The sequence below is a fragment of the Indicator indicator genome, chromosome 22 (assembly GCF_027791375.1).
Source record: "Indicator indicator isolate 239-I01 chromosome 22, UM_Iind_1.1, whole genome shotgun sequence".
In the NCBI taxonomy this organism is placed as follows: domain Eukaryota; kingdom Metazoa; phylum Chordata; class Aves; order Piciformes; family Indicatoridae; genus Indicator; species Indicator indicator.
This window is the reverse complement of record NC_072031.1, coordinates 15,442,916-15,461,733: the sequence shown is the minus strand read 5'-3', so window position 1 is coordinate 15,461,733 and position 18,818 is coordinate 15,442,916. Positions and strand designations below refer to the sequence as shown.

The window sequence follows — 18,818 nt, the reverse complement described above, 5'->3', positions numbered from 1 at the left end:
GCCAGGGAACTTTGAGCCTCTAGCAATGGGCCATGCAGAGCAGACATTTATGCTCCACTCTTCTGAGCCCTCCTTTTCCTTATGGCTCTTTGCAGAAAAGCCAGAAGGTGCCTAACCTCCAAGTCACTTGGAGCTGGGAATGGCATCCTTGCTGCTTCTCAAGCAGTATCCAGGCTGATATAGCAAACTGCAGAAGAGGACTGCAAGCCAACTCCAGACAGTGTCCCCTGGGGGTGCACCAGACCATGGTGCAGATGAAATCCATACATGTGCCACTGAGGGGAGCACAGCGGTTTGGCCATGCAGCCAGTGGCACTTTCTTTATGTCAGTCCCCTCATGCCTGGCTGTCTCAGGGGAATGTCTGATGTTGGCCTTTGGCTGATTTATGAACCCAAGTGGTGAAAACCCAGTTTGTGGACTCAACAGCTGAAGGGAGGATGTAACCTTAGGTCACATTCTAAGGCTACATCCTTAGCTTTACAAGAGTGTACCTCACTTTGAAAACTCAGCATCACTCATGAACACACCAACCAGAAAGGGGATCAGGCCCTTCTAGGAGCTCTGAATCTCCCGGAGATGCATTTCTCTGTCAGAGAGGTACAAGGTCACACATGCATGGACTTGGATTGTCCTCCTCAAAATGAGGAGACTCTATGCCATGGTGTGAAGAGAAAGAGGAAGAGAAGAGGCAGTTTCAATACTCAGATCCTTGCAGTCTAGCTGGAAACCAGCTCACCTCCCCCCCAGTGACCTATTGTGTGGTGGTAAGCAATTGCCTTGTGGTTCAGACCCCCTGTGGCAGCAGCAGCAAAAGTCATCACTGCTGAGGGCAGGGAAGTGGTGAAGGCTATTGTCAACATCTGGCTTCGCCATTGCCAAACTCATGCAGCAGGGCTTAGGAGCAAATTTAGCAGCTCAGGCACATGTTGACATAACATTTGGTGAGCAGACCCTGAGACTGGGCATGTTTGGAACCACACTCCAAGTGCAGACAGCATGTGGTGGTGAAGAGTGTTGCCTTGTGTGGTGGGTTGAAAATTGCCCCCCGATGTAAAATTGCTGGAGCAGCTCAGTTAGAGAGCAAATGAATCTCTACTTACAAGCAAAACTACAATCTAACTATGAAATGTGATGAATATGTACAAAATAGACAAGATTCATAGATGTTTACAGTTTATAAACAGCACAAGGACCCCCCTGGACAAAGCCAGGGGGCTACTAACAGCTTCCCTCTCCCTGCTCCCTTCCCTCCCTTCTGTACACCAGACAAGAGAAAGGGCAGAGAGTTGTTGTTAGTTACTTAACTACAAGAACACATTCAAGGTCAGCAAAGCCAGCAGAAGCCAGAAGGGACACCTCACACTAGAGCAGGTTGCTCACAGCCACATCCAGCCTGGCCTTAAAAGCCTCCACCACCTCCCTGGGCAACCTGTGCCAGTGTCTCACCACCTTCATTGGGAAGAACTTCTTCCTAATATCCAATCTGAATCTACCCACTTCTAGTTTTGCTCCATTCCCCCCAATCCTATCACTACCTGATAGCCTAAAAAGTCCCTCCCCAGCTTTCTTGTAGCCCCCTTCAGCTACTGGAAGGCCACAAGAGGTCTCCTGGGAGCCTTCTTTTCTCCAGACTGAACAGCCCCAACTCTCTGATCCTAACTTCTGTTAGTTATCTGCCCAATGGGATTATTTAGACCTTCTCACCACTTTCCTTTTCACACCTGGTGGTGACTTATTTACATCCTACCACTTTCTGCTCAAGAGCCGTGTGGAAAATTTTCTAGGCACAGCCTAAAACCTCCACGCCTTGCCCTGCTGCCACCCCCCTCTGCTAACCTGCCAACACCTTTCCTCCAGGTGGGGTCCTTCTTCATGATCAACTTGTGCCTGGTTGTGATAGCGACCCAGTTCTCTGAGACGAAGCAGCGGGAGAACCAGCTGATGCAGGAGCAGCGGGCGCGCTACCTCTCCAACGACAGCACCATCGCCAGCTTCTCCGAGCCGGGCAGCTGCTACGAGGAGCTGCTGAAGTACATCTGCCACATCTTCAGGAAGGTGAAGCGCAGGACCCTCCGCCTCTACCACAACTGGCAGAGCAAGCGCCGGAAAAAGGTGAACCCCAACAGCGTCGCGAACGGGCAGAGCCAGCGGGGCAAGAAGAGGATCACCTCCATCCACCACCTCATCCACCACCACCACCACCACCACCACCACCACTACCACATCAGCAATGGCAGCCCGCAGGGGCCGCGCTCCAACCTGGAGATCTGCGACCTGGAGCTCAAGGTCATGAAAGCTGGAGGCCGCTTGATGCTTCCTCCTCCCTCGCCCAACTCGCAGGGCCCTGCCCTGGCCGCCGATGCGGAGTCCGTGCACAGCATTTACCACGCAGACTGCCACGTGGAGGGGCCGCAGGGCACCTGCAAGGCTTCCAGCACTCCTGCCGGCCTTAAGCTGACCTCTGGGCTCTCCAACCACGGCACCATGAACTACCCTACCATCCTGCCTTCTCCCAGCAGCAAAGCCAGCTCTGTCCCAGTTGTTCCCAAAGGCAAGAAAAACGGCAGCTCACCCGTGGCTGTGGGTAACAGCCCTGGAAACCCGGGCATGGATTCATATGGCAAGCTGCAGCAGCTGGTGGGAGAGCATGGTAAGGACAAACAAGCTGGGGGGGTGCTGAGGGAGCTGAGGGCTCTTTAGCTTGGGGAAAAAGAGACTGAGGGGTGACCTCCATCCTTCCCGTAGGCTTCCCTCAGGTACTGGAAGGCTCCTATTATCATAGAATCAACCAGGTTGGAAGAGACCTCCAAGATCATCCAGTCCAACCTATCACCCAGCCCTAAGCAATCAACTAGACCATGGCACTAAGTGCCTCATCCAGTCTCCTCTTGAACGTCTCCAGAGATAGCGACTCCACCACCTCCCTGGGCAGCACATCCCAATGGGCAAAAGGTCATTTGGGTCATATTTGGTCATATTAGGTCTCCCCAGAGTCGTCTTTTCTCCAGGCTGAACAACTCCAGCTCCCTCAACCTGTTGCAGAATCAACCAGGTTGGAAATGACCTCAGAGATCATCAAGTCCAACCTATTACCTAATACCTAACACCACCTGACAACTAAACCATGGCTCCTAGTGCCACATCCAATCTTTTTTTTTAACACCTCCAGGGACGGTGACTCCTCCATCTCCCTGGGCAGTACATTCCAATGGCCAATATCTCTTTCTGTGAAGAACTTTCTCTCACCTCAAGCTTCCCCTGGTGCAGCTTGAGACTGTGTCCACTTGTTCTGCCACTGCTTGCCTGGGAGAAGAGACCAGTTCCCACCTGGCTACAACCTCCTGTCCTTGTAGCAGAGGTGCTCCAACCATTTCCTCTCATCCTAAGCAACCAGACCACTCCTAGTGTGAAGGAATGAGGAACATCTTGGGGACTCTTTTGTCCCATCCCTGTCTGGGACTGCAGTCCCAACAGCAGTGCTCCTTAGTGCAGGTTTATCTCCCTTTGCATATCAGCCACCCACTCGTGGAGCAGTGATTACACACAGCACTTGGGCTTCTGCTTTGCAAAATGTTTTCCCGGTCCTCATGGCTGGAGCTAAAGGCTGCAAAATAGACTCTTAAAGCCCTCAAACAACACAAAGTCAAAAAGATTTAGCTTCTATTTTTTTCATCTCGTTGCCAAACTCGTCATTTGTTTTGGTTTTGGTTTGGTTTGGTTTTTGTTTTTCAGTGCCTGTGTTCTCCAAAACTGTTTATCTGCGTGTGCATGGACACAAATATTTATCCTAGTGATGGATGTGCTGAAAAAAATACCAAGCCTAGCTTGGGGGTGGGGTCACAGGAAAGGTTGCTTGCCAGCTAGGTCAGCTGGCTTGTCTGTGGCTTTGGTCTTGTTTTTGTTTTCAGTGCTCATACAAAAGGGTAAAGTGGATTGTTTATAGAAATTGCCTTCAGTGGACGTTTCTGTGTCCTTGGGAGCTCAGCAGGAGGGCAGGAGGAGGGGGCAAGGTTAGTTGCAGCATTCTGTTGTGAAGCAAGGGCTTTGTCTGAACAGCTGGCTCGTCTTTAAGGAGGCAAGCTAACAAAGGTTATTGTGAGAATGTCTATTTACCTTGAGATAACAACCCAGGCTCTGCAGAAACCTGGACCTGGCAAAGCAAGGAGGACCAGATGAGCTCTTGCATGGAAGCTGCTGCTCAGGACAGAGCAAGAGATTCTGCTGCTGGAGTCCTCTTCAGAAGAGAGCCCAAGAGCTCAGTCCCAACTGTGCCATCCCAGGGCCATTTCAATGATTTAGGAGGTTTCCATGCAGCCTGTGGTGGTTCTTTGAAAGCTGGAGGTTAGATTGAGTTGCTATTGATGCTCCTCTATTTCAGAAGCATTTCAGCCCAGAGGAGGCCAAAATGCTTTAAACAAATCTCCCCAGAATTGTTTTGTCTGTTTCAGAGGTGTGGTCATAGCTAGGGGAAGGGGTGGGTGCCACAGCTCTTGGCTGGGGAGCAGCAGCTCATCTGGCACCCTGAGGAGCACAAGGGCTGTGAAGGGAAGCAAGTCAGCCAGGTCCATTTGGAGACCCCACCATGCAGTGTGTCAGTGCCCAGCTCTTCCCCTCCATAGCCCTGGTTCTTTCCAAGCCTTCCTTCCCACTCCTGCTGCAGCCCCTCCTGCCACACCACCAGGGCTGAGCTGGATTCATTTCTGCACTGCAACCATCTTCATGCAGTAGGGATGATGGATGTGCCCTCTAGGCTTCAGGAGGACCTTGAAGTGCCAAACAAGCTGGTTCCTGAGGGTGTAGCTCTGCCAGGCTCAGCTTCCAGCTCATGGTTCTCCAACCCAGCCTAAATTTTGCAAAGGAGCTAAGTACTTAACAGGGACTAAGTCCTAACCCTGTGCTTGACAGGCAAGGTGAGGTGGGCTCACAAGCTCACCCAAAGCTCCTCAGCTTCTTTAGGCAAACAAAGACCTTTTTCACTTCTCTCCCCACTCTTATGAGCCAAGAAACAGTCTGCTCCCAGCAGGACTTGTGCAAGGAGAGGACACAAGTGATGACTGAGAGCATTAAGGAGGCATTAGCAGCCAGGGCACTCACAGCCCCAGCTGGAAACAAGGTTGGTGTCTTCTGGGAAAGAAGCAATTGTGGGAGAGCATTCTCTCCCCTTCCTTTGTTGTGGAATTGAACAGCATAAAAGCACACCCTGTGCCTCCCTCTTCTTGTGCCCTGCAATGCTGGGAGGTTATTTTAGCAGGCAGCCAGGGAGACTCTGGTATTTTGAAGACATCTGTGGTGCCAGGGTTTTTCACAGCATCTTTAACACTTTGGTAGCATTAAAAGATTTCTGAGGAGCTCAGTGCCTCTGCTGTCCACACTGCTGTGCTTCAGCTGCAGTCCTTCCTCATCAGGTCAGCCCTCATCAGTAACACCAAGCTCATGTGTAGTGCTGCTCTGGTTCTGCTTGCAGGCTGAGTCCTTCTGGTGTCTTTGGTGTAATGAGCAGGAGAAGGAAAGTTCTCTTCTGCAAGGCTGTTATGAAAGCAAAATACGTTTTAACTCTTGTCACAACCCAATTTTCAAGCTCATCAGGTGCTTTTATTTAGTTTGGTGTTGCCTTCTCTCTTTATAGAGAGTGGCTGAGAGTGGTTGCTGATCTCCCAGCTCCTGGGCTCAGAGCCAGGAGCATCCACTGCCTTTTGCTTGGTCTCCTCCACACTTGTCCAAGAGTCTCACCCAGCCCCCAGACAGGTGCATGTTACAGGGGACCCTGAATCTCAAGGAGAGCTTCCAGGGATGCTAGAATGGTGTTTTGTAGGAAGGATCCCATGCCCTCAGCACTGCATTCTAGAGCACAAGCCTTGTGAGAAGCAGCTGAGGGAACTGGAGTTGTTCAGCCTGGAGAAAAGAAGGCCAAGGGGAGACCTTCTGGCTCTCTACCACTCCCTGAAAGGAGGTTAGACTGAGGTGGGGGTTGGTCTCTTCTCCCTAGTAACAAGTGATAAGATAAGAGGAAATGGCTCTAAGTTGTGGCAGGGGAGGTTTAGGTTGGACATGAGGAACAATTTCTTCCCCAAAAGGGTTGTCAAGCCCTGGAACAGGCTGCCCAGAGCAGTGGTGGAGTCTCCACCCCTGGAGGGATCTCAAAGCTGTGTAGCTGTGGTGCTGAGGGCCATGGTCTAGTGGTGCCCTGGCAGTGCTGGGGTAAGGGTCAGATGATGTAAAGGTCTCTTCCAACCCAAACACTTCTGTGATTCTGTGATTCATGTTGGGATTTTCCTTCTGCCATTAGTATCAGTTTCCTAAATATGAGGAAACCAAGAATTAATTTCCTAAATATGAAGAATTTAAAACCTGGTTCCTGTCCCACCCAAATCACCCTTGTAACACTTGTCCATCTCATCTCCATACCCTGGCCCTGTAGGGGCATTCAGCATTTCTCCTGACACCCCAAAACACATGGCAGTGTCTTTGATTTTAAAACATCCTGACCACTCAGTTTTGTGCCTGGAGCAAAAAGTTCAGCTGAACTTTAGTAAAGGCTGAAGGAGGGAAGAAGGAGAACTCAGAGGGACTCTGTGACTCTCCAAGCCCTGATTCATGGTCTGCAGCCACCTTTTGGGTCCATTTCACCCTCTCCCTCCTCATTTACAAGCTAAATGGAAGTGCTGTCTAAATTGGGTATAACAGCTTGATAAGGCTCAGATCACCACTAACGATGTTAGCCTGGTCAGGTGTAATCAACACTAATTGAAAGGCAGAGGTGTGGCAGTCAGTCCCCCCAGCAGCAGGACACAGAAGGGCTGTGCCATGCTCTGTGGCGAGAGGCTCCTCAGCCCCATGCCCATGGAAGCAGCTAAGGAGTGGCTGTTTGGGCTCAAATAGGTGAGAACAGAGGGGGAAATGGTGCAAAGCAAGAGCTGCTTGCTGAACTGGATGGCCAAAAGGCTGTATGAGAGTATTGCATTTGTCTGAGGGTGGGGCAGAAGCTGCTCTGCCCTGCACAGCCCTGTAGCACTGGGGAGATCACACCTGGGGTCTGGGTTCAGATTTGGGCTCCTTGCTACAAGAAGGGCATTGAGGGGCTGGAGCAGGTCCAGAGAAGGGCATGGAAGCTGGTGGTGGATCTAGGGCACAAGTCCTGTGAGGAGTCACTGAAGGACCTGGGGTTGTTCAGCCTGGAGAAAAGGAGGCTGAGGGGAGGCCTCCTGGTGGTCCACACCTCCCTGAAAAGAGGCTGGAGCCAGGTTGGGGTTGGGCTCTTCTCCCAACACAGAAGTGATAGGGCAAGAAGAAACAGCCTCAAATTGCAGCAGGGGGGAGGTTTAGGTTGGGAAAATTAGTTTCCTGAAGGAGTGGTTGGAGTTGGTGACCTTCGAGATTCGAGATCCTTCCCAGCCCCAGCGACTCCTCGCGGAGGGTGTGAGGTGGTTCATGCTGTGCCTCCGTCTCCCCTTGCAGCTCTGCGGCGGACGCCCAGCCGGCTGTCGGGGCTGAGCGTGGCCTGCCCGCTGCCCAGCCCCCCGGCTGGCACCCTGACCTGCGAGCTGCAGGACTGCCCCTTCTGTGCCAGCCTCCTGGAAGACCCCGAGCTCGCCTTCAGCGACTCCGACAGCTGCGACTCCGACGGCAACGGCGTCTACGAGTTCACGCAGGACCTGCGGCACGGCGACCACAGGGACCAGCTCCAGCAGCAGCGGGGCAGGAGGAGGAGGAAGAGGAGAAAAGCCAAGGAGAGGAACAAGGTCCTCCGCCTGTGGAAGGCCTTCGGCGGCAAGCTGAAGAGGATCGTGGAGAGCAAATACTTCAACCGGGGGATCATGATCGCCATCCTCATCAACACCCTGAGCATGGGCATTGAGTACCACGAGCAGGTGAGTGCAGAGCCAGCCCTGCAGAGCCTGAAGGGTCTGTGGGTTCAGGCACTCTTGGGGTGAGGGCTTGGGGTGACTTGAGTCACGTCAGAGGAGGAGCAGGTGGCTTGCAAGCAAGTTGGCAACACCAAGGCTGAGGACCTGATCCTGCAGGAGCATCCTTTGGGGAGGGCGAAGCTTGGGTGGTGGGCAGCAGCCCTGCCCTGAGGTGTGGGGAGCTGGAATGTGTGTGTGGGGATGTGACAGCTCAGACTGCCCAAGCTGTTGGCTGTGAATTGCTCAAGAGGAGTGTGAATTACATTCTGGTGGAAATCCCCCTCGGATTTCCATGGTAGTGCACCATGGATTTCTGCAGAAGTTTCTTCTTTGATCCTGGCTCTTTAAAAGCAAAACAAACCACAAAAAAAAAAAGGGGGGGGGGGGGCTTAAATGATCAAGCAATGCTAAAAGCAATAAAATAAAAAAAAAAAAAGTGAAAGAAATAAAGAAAAATAAGTTAATTTCTCCCTGGAGGCTCCAAAAACTTTAAATTGATCTCACAGGGTGTCAGTAGGTCTTTCTTTTAAGTGTTTAGAGGGAGGAAAGAGAAATCATGCTGTTCCCAGCATTACTCTGAACATGGTGATGGCAGAAAGCAGTGCTGGCAGCTGAGGACAGCTTGTCCTTGTTGGCTGACGGGAGCTGGAGGGGCTGTGAGATGGGAGAGGGATGTGAGTCATCTGAGTATCTCCAGTTGGTCACTCTGGGGGAGAGTGCTGCCTTTCTGGGCTTTTCTTTCCTGGGAAAGACATAAAAAAAACCAAAAAAACAAGTGGTCACATTCAACTGTGTTCTCAGGATGTCCTCTGGAATTTCTTGTGCTGCTTCTGTGCCAGGTGCAGAATAAGCAGTAAGTTAGGTGATCCTTGTGCTGATCTTCTGTGAGGTGGACAGTCAAAGGTTCATCCAGTGCCCCCCCCCCCAAAATCTCCACTGCAGGACCAGCAGCAGGTCAGGTTTATTTATAGAGCTCTTCCTCCTTGATGCCTTGGTCTGTCCCCTCAGGAGTGAGCAGACAGAGCAGCACACTGCATCCAAAGGCAGGACACCAGGCTCTGCATTTTCTCCTCTAGCACTTCTCAGCATCAAGTCCTACTTGGGACCATGGCAAACCAGAGCACCACTGCTTTATTTTCTCTCCACTTCTGTGTTCTAACCCCCCCTACTCTGTGTTCCCTGAGATGGTTTTTTCTTTCAGGAAAGCAAGCACTCAGCTCAAACTCAGCAACCTGAGCTGTGCAACAATAAATCAGCTCACACCTAGAGCAGAGAGGCTCCAAAGCCTGCACAGAAAGAGCTGTCACTGTCAGCTTGCTGGCAGGTTAGCTGTTCAACAGCAAGTTTCAGAATGAGGCAGCACACCTTGTCAGCAGCCTTTGAGCAGAGCATTCCTTCCTGACGCAGGCTCCCTTCCTGCATGGATACCCTTCTGTCAGGTGGATGTGGCTTTGTCACTCTTCAGATGCTGTCTTGACGGGTGCTGAGGGAAAGTTTTAGGCAGGCTGTGATGAGAAGCCCAGGGACTGAATCAGAGAATTGTTTCTCTAATGTCAAGTCCAATTCTCAACCCAACAGCACCATGGCCATTAGAGCATGTCCCGAAGTGCCAGGGCCAAGCATTCTTTTAGGCACCTCCAGGGGTGGGGACTCCACCACCTCCCTGGGCAGCCTGTTCCCATGCCTGACCACTCTTGCAGTAAATAAATATTTCCTAATATCCAACTTAAACCTCCCCCAGCAAAACTTGAGGCCATTTCCTCCTCTGGAGGCTTTCCATCTGGAGGTGTTGTTGTGTGACCTGTGCTGGATTCTATGGCCCTGCTCTGGTAGAGGGCTTGGACTTGATGATCTTCAGAGGTCCTTTCCAACCCCTAACATTCTGTGATCTGTGATTCTCTCATAACAGGGAGAAGAGACCAACCCCCACCTCACTCCAACCTCCTTTCAAGGAGTTGTAGAGAGCCAGAAGGTCTCCCCTCAGCCTCCTCTTCCCCAGGCTAAACAAGCCCAGTTCCCACACCAGCCCTGTTCTCCAGACCCTTCCCCAGCTTCACCATCCTTCTCTGGACACACTCCAGCTCCTCAATTTCCTTCTTGTAGTGAGGGTCCCAAAGCTGACCCCAGTAACTTGGATTGCTTGGAGGCTGTCCACAACCAGCCACATAAAGCTAAATTGTGCTAATTACATCCTTGCTGCTAACAAAGGGAACCTGTAGCCAGCAGGTTTGTGTTGGATTGTGCCTCGTAAAAGATTTGCTTTCAACCATCTCAAAGCCAATGGCAATAAAGATTCTGAAGCTTTTGGCTATGGAGCATCAGGCTCCTGCCAGCTCTGCTCACAGGCACTGCCCAGCCTGGGCCCAATAAAAAGGGAGGAATTCTGAAGTGAGACCTGTAAAGGTTCTTCCACGTGCCTGACTGTGAAGTGTCTCTGGGACACAGCAGGGTAATGAGTTGTGGAGCTGTCAGAGCTCAGCTTCCAAACACCTCGCCCAGGCTCTCTCTTCTCAACAGAGTGACCTCCAGGGCATCACCAGGGCCCGAGGCACTCTCCAAAAGCAACAGAACCTGCTGGCTTTAGCCTCTCAGGCTGTTTGGCATGAAAGCCTGGGACTCCTCTGAGCAGAGCAGGCTGATTTCAGAACTCCCAACCCTCCTCATGTGAGAATTTGCTTCCAGACACAAGGTGAGGGGCTGGCTTTGTGTGGAGGGGGGCAGGGGATGTCCAAGTGAAGCTGTAAGAAACCCACAGTGTGGTGTTGGGGTGGAGGGCAGGTGAGGATGCTTCATTTGGGTATGTGGTGATGCTTGCTAGGAAAAGCAGTTTGATCACAGCTGGCTGGCCCCTGAGTGATGGATGTGCTCAGTCACTCTGCACCTCTGCTCAGAGCAGGTGTCCCAAAGTGAGACCATGGGAGCCTTCCCCAGGCTCTTAACCAGGTGTGGGTGTTGCCATCATCTTCCTTCTCCATCCTTCAAAGGGCAAACCTGGAGGCTGCTCCACAAATTGTGAGGGTTTAGGAGCTGCATCCAGAGACTGCAGCTCTGCAGCACTCCTCTGCTTTCCTTGCTCCCACCAAGCTGTTCAGTTACCCACAGAGCACAGGTGACAGAATCACAGACTGGTAGGGGTTGGGAGGGACCTCTGGAGATCACCCAGTCCAAGCCCCCCTGCCAAAGCAGGATCACCTAGGACAGGTCACACAGGAACACATCCAGGTGAGTTTGGAGCCTCTCCAGAGTAGGAGACTCCACAGCCTGTCTGGGCAGCCTGCTCCAGGGATCCAGCACTGTGGAGGGGAACCTCCTGTGTTCCAGTTTGTATCCATTGCCTCAGGGCTGGCATTGAGGAGGCCTCCTGTGCTCTGTGCCTGCTGACAACAGCATGGGCAGCAGACTCCTGGGCCCTGAAGCTGAACATCCCCTACCATGGATGGTTCCTTGGACTTGACTCTTGCCACTGGTTTTCAGCATTGATTGCTTTTATCAAAGTGGGCTGCAGTCAGTGCAGCAGCCCCAGGGAAGCCCTCCCCAGCCCTTGCTGTCTGTAAGGAAATTCACAATCCCTCTTAGGAAAAAAAAAAAAAAGACTATCCCTGATGGCTTCTTGCTTTTCTTTCCTGGCTTCCCAGGCTTCATAGTCATCAGTGGCTTCGCAAAGAGGTGGGCACTGCACAGCCATTTTTATTTCAAAGTGCTGTTCAGGCATCAGTCCTCTGTGTGGGGGAGGGCTGGAGAGCACTGAACAACAGATGGCATGGCAGAGAGAGCAGAACTAGTCCTTAGTTTGCTGTCTTGCCTTTCATCCCGGGACACGTCAGTGTTCTGCAGAGAAGTCTCACGGAGCCCTCTTGAGGCAGTGGAGCATTACTGTCCATGTCTCCTGGACGTGGAGATCAAGGTGGCAAGGGGACAGGCTGGAAGCAAACCTTGGATCTGCTGGGCAGAGGAGCACCTGTGCTGCAGCAGCACTTCAGTAGCACCCTCTAAGCAGTCAGGAAGCTGATCTGTGTCTGTGCAAACCACGGTCCTGGGTGCTGCCTCCAGATGGATGGACAGACCTGTCCGTATCCAGACACCCTCAGGGCTTCAACATGAGTCTTTAATGGGGTTTGGAGCTCACAGCAGTCTGCTCACATGGTTACGCTGGCTGCTCTTGGCTAACAGAGCTGGCACCAGCCCATTTAATGCCTCTCTCCCACACAAGACCCTTTTAGGCAAAGGATCCTGTCCAGAGGCTAAGAGCACAACCGCTTGTAGCAGCAGGTTGGCTCACAGGGAAGAGGAGGAGATGCTCCAACTGCTTTGTACTGAGCTGGCCTTTAGCAATCCTGCTCTTCTCAGAGCCAGATTGAAGACTGCATGGCAGCACAGTGGTGGCAGGAAGGCTGGGTAGCAGGATGATGGGAAGCAAGTTGCCCAGAGAGGTGGTGGAGTCCCCATCCATGGAGGTGTTTGGAAGTTGTGTAGATGTAGTGCTTAGGGATATGGTTCAGTCAAGGATTTGTCAGTGTTAGGCTGGCTAATTAGATTGGATTCAATGATCTTCAAGGTGTTTCCCAATCTAGGCAGCTCTGTGATTCTGTGGTTTCTTTGAGACTTGAGTGGTTAGTAGCAGTTGGATCCTCCTGCAGAGCCCATCAGTGGGGTCAGCAGCCAGCTGTCTCCAGCCACCATGGTTTGCATGGCTGGTCATTAGGAGGCTACACGATGCTGTTAGTTAGCAGCAGCACAACCTGTGTTTCAGAGGTTAACTGGCTGGTTTGGAGTCCCTGAGGTGGTTGGTGGTGGTTTACCTCCTCTGGTGCTTTATTTATTTATTTGTCTATCTCCAGCACAAAGAAACACTCCCACAGATGGGGAAAACCAAGAACAAAGAATGAGGAAATCTTTGCATTAATCTTCCAGGCAATTACCATACATTGGATGATTTTATTCTGCATTCATTGCAGCTGACAGTTCCCCAGAGTACCTGAGAAAGTGCCATGCAAAGGTGGCACTGCAGCAATGCTCTCCCAAAGCATCACCTTTAGGGCACTGCAGAGAGATGCCTGGCACAGGCAGGTCCTGTTCCAGGAGCTGTGTTTTCCAGGTGCCTCTCTGCCACTGAAAGCTGATCCCTTTTTGTCCCAGGGTCAGCTCCTGTCTGTGCTTTACTGACTGCTCTGAATAATTGCTATTTCTTCAGTCTGTCTTGATTCCCAGCCTCCAGTTCCTCAGTAGAAAGACAGAGTCCTGGCTGTTTGTCCCAAGACAGGTGCTGGCATTATCTCTGCAGAAGGATGAGCTCTGGAGTCATCCATAGGGACCTCTGCTTTGAGTGGGGAGGAGAGACCCCTACTTGGCTTCCCAGAGGAATCTGCAGAATTAGCTGTTGATACTTGTAATGATTCCATATAAAAGGCTCAATTCCCATCCAATGGCACTAGAAAGGCTATTTTGCATTCACTTCTCAGAAGAGAAGTACAAATTAGTATTTGTTCCAAGCTATTGCTGTTCAAAGAGCTTTTAATTGCTTTCCTGATCCCTCATCCATGGCATGTTTCCTTCAGAGCAGCTGTCTTCAGAGGAGGTTGGAGCTGACCTTGATGGGCACTCAGTGGTCCTTTGTTTGTCAGTGTCAGAGAAGTGTTGGGTTTGAGTAGCACATTTTATTGAGCTGGAATAAAAGTGATTCTGTGTGATTTAAGGCAGCACCTAGGCTTCCCTGGGGAAACTTCCCTTTTAGTGTTTGTCAACTTTGGCTTGAAAAATTGGTTGGGCCTGGAAAGCTCAGCACCTTCTCAGGAAGCAGAGGAGAATCTTTCAGCAGTGTTTAGAGCAAATTGCTTAAATTCCTTTGGAGTTGGGAGTCAATAAAACACTTTTCTGTTCTGAGATTCTCACTTTCAGCTGGCCAAACTTGTTCACTCTTCCAGCTTTCTGCATGTTCCTATTTTAAGGACTTACACACCAGCTGGACTTGAAGCAGAAAGGTTTCCTCAGCCCTATCTGGGATGTGAAAATTCAGCCCAATCAATGTGTGGTATAAAGGATGTGAGACTCATTCTACCTTTAGTAGTTCTTCATGTTTGGGCTCTGTCAGCTCCATACCAATGTGTCCCTTCCCTGCTTCTTCTCCAAGGTCCCAGCAGTAAGGGGAAAGCTCTTCCCAGTCGTTGGTTTGGTGGGGAAGCTGTGTTGGTTGAGAACACATCCTGGATCTCCAGGGCAGAGTGACAGAAAATTGGCTCAGTCAACAAACCACTTGTGATAACCTCAGTTCTGTGTCCACTTCGTGGGAGAGAAGAGAAAGCCTTTGTCTGGTGACCTTGGGGAAGAGATGTTTTCCATCCTTGTTTGCTCCCCAAGATCACACTGCCTTTTAGTATTCTCCAGACCACCTTTATCCCAGCCTCCTTCTCTGCAGGCTGCCACTCTGCCAGGACTTTAACAAACAAAATGAGAGGTTTGGGATCTCTTCTGCACAGTCAGGCTGCAAGGCTTCTGATCAGACCAGCAGCAGCTCATACATGGAGCATTTACACCTGGCCAGGTGTCATTCCCATGATAGAGGGAATCAAGGATCAGAGGCAACCATAGCCTAGAGAAGTGGTAGAAGTCCCATCCCTGGAACTATCCCAGGTCAGATTCCAGGGGCTCTGGGCAATCACCTAGTTGAAGATCTTCCTGCCTGTTCTGTAGGAGGTGGAGTGGTGCACCAGATGACCTTTAAAGCTCCCTTCCAACCCAAAGCATTCTTTGATCTATGACAGCCTGAACTGGCAGCAAATGTTCACTGTTAAGAGCTCAGATCACTCTCTGCTAGGTCTTAGGAGCTGCCATGGCCAAGGGTGTAGATCACATCCTTCCTTGGGGAGCCTACCTTGAGTGGTGCTCATGGAGCCTCCTCTCTCTCACTCTCTTCTGTATTTGACTCCTTCTCTGCTCTGTTGTCCTTCTGGTGCATTGTAGGTTGTTGGTGGATTTTTTTATTTTTTGCTATAGGAGGGGAAGCATAGAAGGGATCCTTCCATTCCTCTGCCTCCTACCAGACAGGAACAGCACCTCTCCAGAGCAGAAACTGAGTGTAATAACTCCTCTGAGTGCTGACACCCCGAGCAGCCAGGGCAGAGTCAGGAGAACAACAGAGCTAGTCATGGTCAGGCGAGCTTGCAGTCTGATCTGGTTCCTATGGATGTGCTCACTAGCCCAGGGAATAATATTAGGATATTCCCAGGGGAGCTGTGGGCACGTTTTACCACCACCAGTGCTTCAGTTCCTTCCCCTCGCCTGTGCCATTAGCTGCTCTCTGTGGTGAGGGCTTGGCCACATAAATCACAGCTGCTCTCTGCCAGAGATGACAAACTTCTTAAGCAGGTGAGAGGAATAAGCTGTTGGGTGGAGACTGGAGATCTGTCCAGCACCAGTAACAGACCCACACCCTGCAGGACCCACGTTTCTTCCAGCTGGGTCATGCAGTGAAGGGAACTGACATGGTCAGGGTGCCCTGCAAGGCTTCTGAGGCTGAGCCCACGAAAGCCTCATGCCCCATAAACATCCATGGTGGCAACAGGGGTTATATATAGAAGGTAGACAGACTGTTTGCATTTCAACTGGCAGGTAAAATAAACCAAGTGGAATCCAGCCCCCAGAATGAAAGCAGAGGGCACTTGCCAGCTGCACTTCATCACAGAACTGTGCATAAATCACAGCCCTGGGCAGCCAGCTTCAAATGTTATGCTGACAAAGGCTCTAATGTTCTCCCAAGCAGGAAGGCTTGAGGCAGCTGGACAGAGAGCTGCTCACCTTCTGGAAGGGAAAGCCTGGTGAGAGGGAGGCTGCAGTCAAGGAGGTGCCTTTCACAAACAAAGAGGTGGTGTCACCTTAAGCAGAGAAGAGCCACCAGGATGAGCAGAGGGCTGGAGCACCTCTCCTATGAGGACAGACTGAGAGAGTTGGGGCTGTTTAGTCTGGAGAAAAGAAGGCTCTGAGGTGACCTTCTGGTGGCCTTCCAGTATCTGAAGGGAGCTGCAAGAAAGCTGGGGAGGCACTTTTTAGGCTATCAGGGAGTGATAGGACTGGAGGGAATGGAATAAAGCTGGAAGTGGGGAGATTCAGGCTGGAAGTGAGGAAGAAGTTCTTCCCCATGAGAGTGGTGAGAGCCTGGAATGGGTTGTCCAGGGAGGTGGTTGAGGTCCCATCCCTGGAGGTGTTTGCAGCCAGGCTGGATGAGGCTCTGGCCAGCCTGCTGTAGTGTGAGGTGTCCCTGCCCATGGCAGGGGGTTGGAACTGGCTGATCCTTGTGGTCCCTTCCAACCCTGACTGATTCTATGGTTCTATGATTATGCCTTTGTGCTGCCTGTAAGCTAAAAGTGCTGCTGAACAAGAAGCTGACTGTGACCCAACAACGTGTCCTTGGGGTGAAGAAGGCAAATGCTATCCAAGAGTGCATGAAAAAGAGTGGGAGCAGCAGGTCAAGGGAGGTTCTCCTCCCCACCTCTTTGCCTTGGTGAGGCTGCACCTGGAGTATTGTGTCCAGTTCTGGTCTCCCAAGTTTGAGAGTCCAAGAGAAGGCCACAAAAACCTTGAGGTGACTGAAAAATCTCTGTGAGGAGGAAAGGCTGAGAGCCCTGGGGCTGTTGAGGCTGGAGAAGAGCAGCCCCAGAGGGGATCTGAGCAATGCTCAGCAAGAGCTAAAGGGTAGGGGGCAAGAGGATGGGGCCAGACTCTTTTCAGTGTTGCCCAGTGCTGAGACAAGGGGCAGTGGGCACAAACTGGAACCCAGGAGGTTTCATTTGAACCTAAGGAAAACCAGGAAAACATTCTGGACAAGGCATTGTTGTCCTGTCAAAGACAGGTCAAACCACAACTGAGAGCAAGTGGGGCTGGTATTTGGCAGTGCATAGGAAACTATGGCAGCTTCATCTGGAAGGTCTGTGTGGAGCTTCAGTGGTGTCCTGTACACCTCCCTTCTCTGGGTACCTTGGAGCTGAGAGGCAGAGCTGGCTGTCCCCATCAGCAAGCAGAGGATTGGAGATGCTCTGGGCAGCAGTCGTCACTCCTTTATATCAGAGAAGAACCCTAGAATCACAGCATGGTTTGGTTTGGAAGGGACCTTAAAGATCACCTAGTTCCAACCCCACCTGCCACAGGCAAGAACACCTTCCACTAGCCCAGGTTGCTCAAGGCCCTGTTCAACCTGGCCTTGAGCACTTCCAGGGAGGGGGCATCCACAGCTTCCCTGGACAACCTGTTCCTGTGTCTCAGCACCCTTACTATGAGGAATTTCTGCCAGTCTGAATCTCCAGCTTGAAGCCATTGCCCTTCATCCTGCTGCTGCCAGCCCACCCCGAGAGCCACCCCTGGCAGGAGACGAGCAGGTAGGGTTAGTGCTGCTGTCAACCTGAGTCAGGAGTCTTCCTCGAGCTGGGACAGGGAGATTTTTCCAGAATGATGAATGAAGCTTTGAATGGCTCCTTGAAACCTTCTTCTGGGTCTTCTTGTTGCAAGATGTTTCTTTATAACTGGCTTTGAGAGGTGCAGGGAGAAAGCTGCAGCCGAAAGGAGCAGTTGAAAGGGAAGGAGGTTTGGCAGTGCCTTGCCTGCATTCTTTCAAAGCTCTATTTTTGTTTGCTCTGTCTGGTTTTCAGACAGCCTGACTCCCAATTTGGGAAAAACACTCTGTGCACAGGCCTTGCAGCATCATTGCTAGCACTTTGCTGGAGCAGGGAGTCTACCAGTGGGGAGGATGGGGCAGGAAGACCACTTGGCTCTTCCTCTTCCCCACCCTGTGAAGGCATTCCTGAAGAGTTCTCTTCTCCTGCTTGCTGCCTGCACAAATGAACACCTCCTCTCTCCTGTCCTGGGCCCATGCTCTTACTGTAGTGCCCCTGGAGAAAGCAGCAGCAGCAGGAGTAGTTTATTTATTTTATCTGCTCTGAAGGGAATTGACTTTCTGCTGCAGACAGACAGATTGTGCAGCTCTCTGCCTCTCAGTGTGACTATACATGGACTTGTCTATGCTTTCAAATCATCTTGGATTGAGGTGATTTATGTGCTGATCTCTCTAAGGTGCTTTACCTGGAACTTGGTGAGGGGACCAGGGGTCCAGATCCCTGACTCTGTGTTCCCCAGATGCACTTTGTTCTCAGAGCTATCCAGAGTGTTATGAAGCAACTTTGCAGCTCCTAATCTGCCCCAGATCAAATCAACAAGACAAAATAAATTAAAGTGAAGGGAGCTGTTTGAAAGACATTGAGCTGCTGGAGCACACCCAGAGAAGGACAACAAAGCTGGTGAAGGATATAGAGAAGAGGTCTTGTGAGGAGCAGCTGAGGGCACTGAGGTTGTTTAGCTGGGAGAAGAGAAGGCTGAGGGGAGACCTCACTGCTCTCTACAATTCCCTGAAAGAAGGTTGCAGTGAGGTGGGGGTTGGTCTCTTCTCCCTAGTGTCAGGTGATAGAATGAGAGGAAGTGGCCTGAAATTGTGACAGGGAAGATTTACATTTGATATTAGGAACAATTTCTTTGATGCAGGAGTGGTCAGGCATTGGAACAGGCTGCCCAGGGACGTGCTGGAGTCACCACCCCAGAGGTGTTCACAAAATGTGTGGCCATGGCACCTGGGGCCATGGTTTAGTGGCCATGGTGGTTGGACTGGATGATCTTGGAGGTCTTTTCCAACTAAAACAATTCCATGATTCTATGATATGAGAGAGAATCGGAGTTTCCCTTTTTGTTCTTGGAGTGTTCACAGGCAAACCATCAACCCTTCTGGTGGTGGTGTCCCTGGGCACTGCTTGCTGGGAGTGCAAACAGTTGTAAGTCATTTGTGTAAATGAATTTCAGCCATGGAGTCTGAGAGCAGTGTGGGTTGCTGGGCAATTATCTCCTTACAAGTGGCCTGTGTTATGGGGGCCACATTGCAG

General features: G+C 51.3%; 1 protein-coding gene across 1 annotated transcript in view; it reads left to right on the top strand.

The window, feature by feature from the left end:
* CACNA1H (calcium voltage-gated channel subunit alpha1 H) overlaps positions 1–18,818 on the top strand; it is a 293,598-nt gene that overhangs the window by 193,639 nt on the left and 81,141 nt on the right. The window contains exons 8-9 of the mRNA XM_054390949.1: positions 1,859–2,651; positions 7,457–7,869. Coding sequence (XP_054246924.1) covers positions 1,859–2,651; positions 7,457–7,869 — 1,206 coding nt within the window. The remainder of the gene's footprint in view (positions 1–1,858; positions 2,652–7,456; positions 7,870–18,818) is intronic.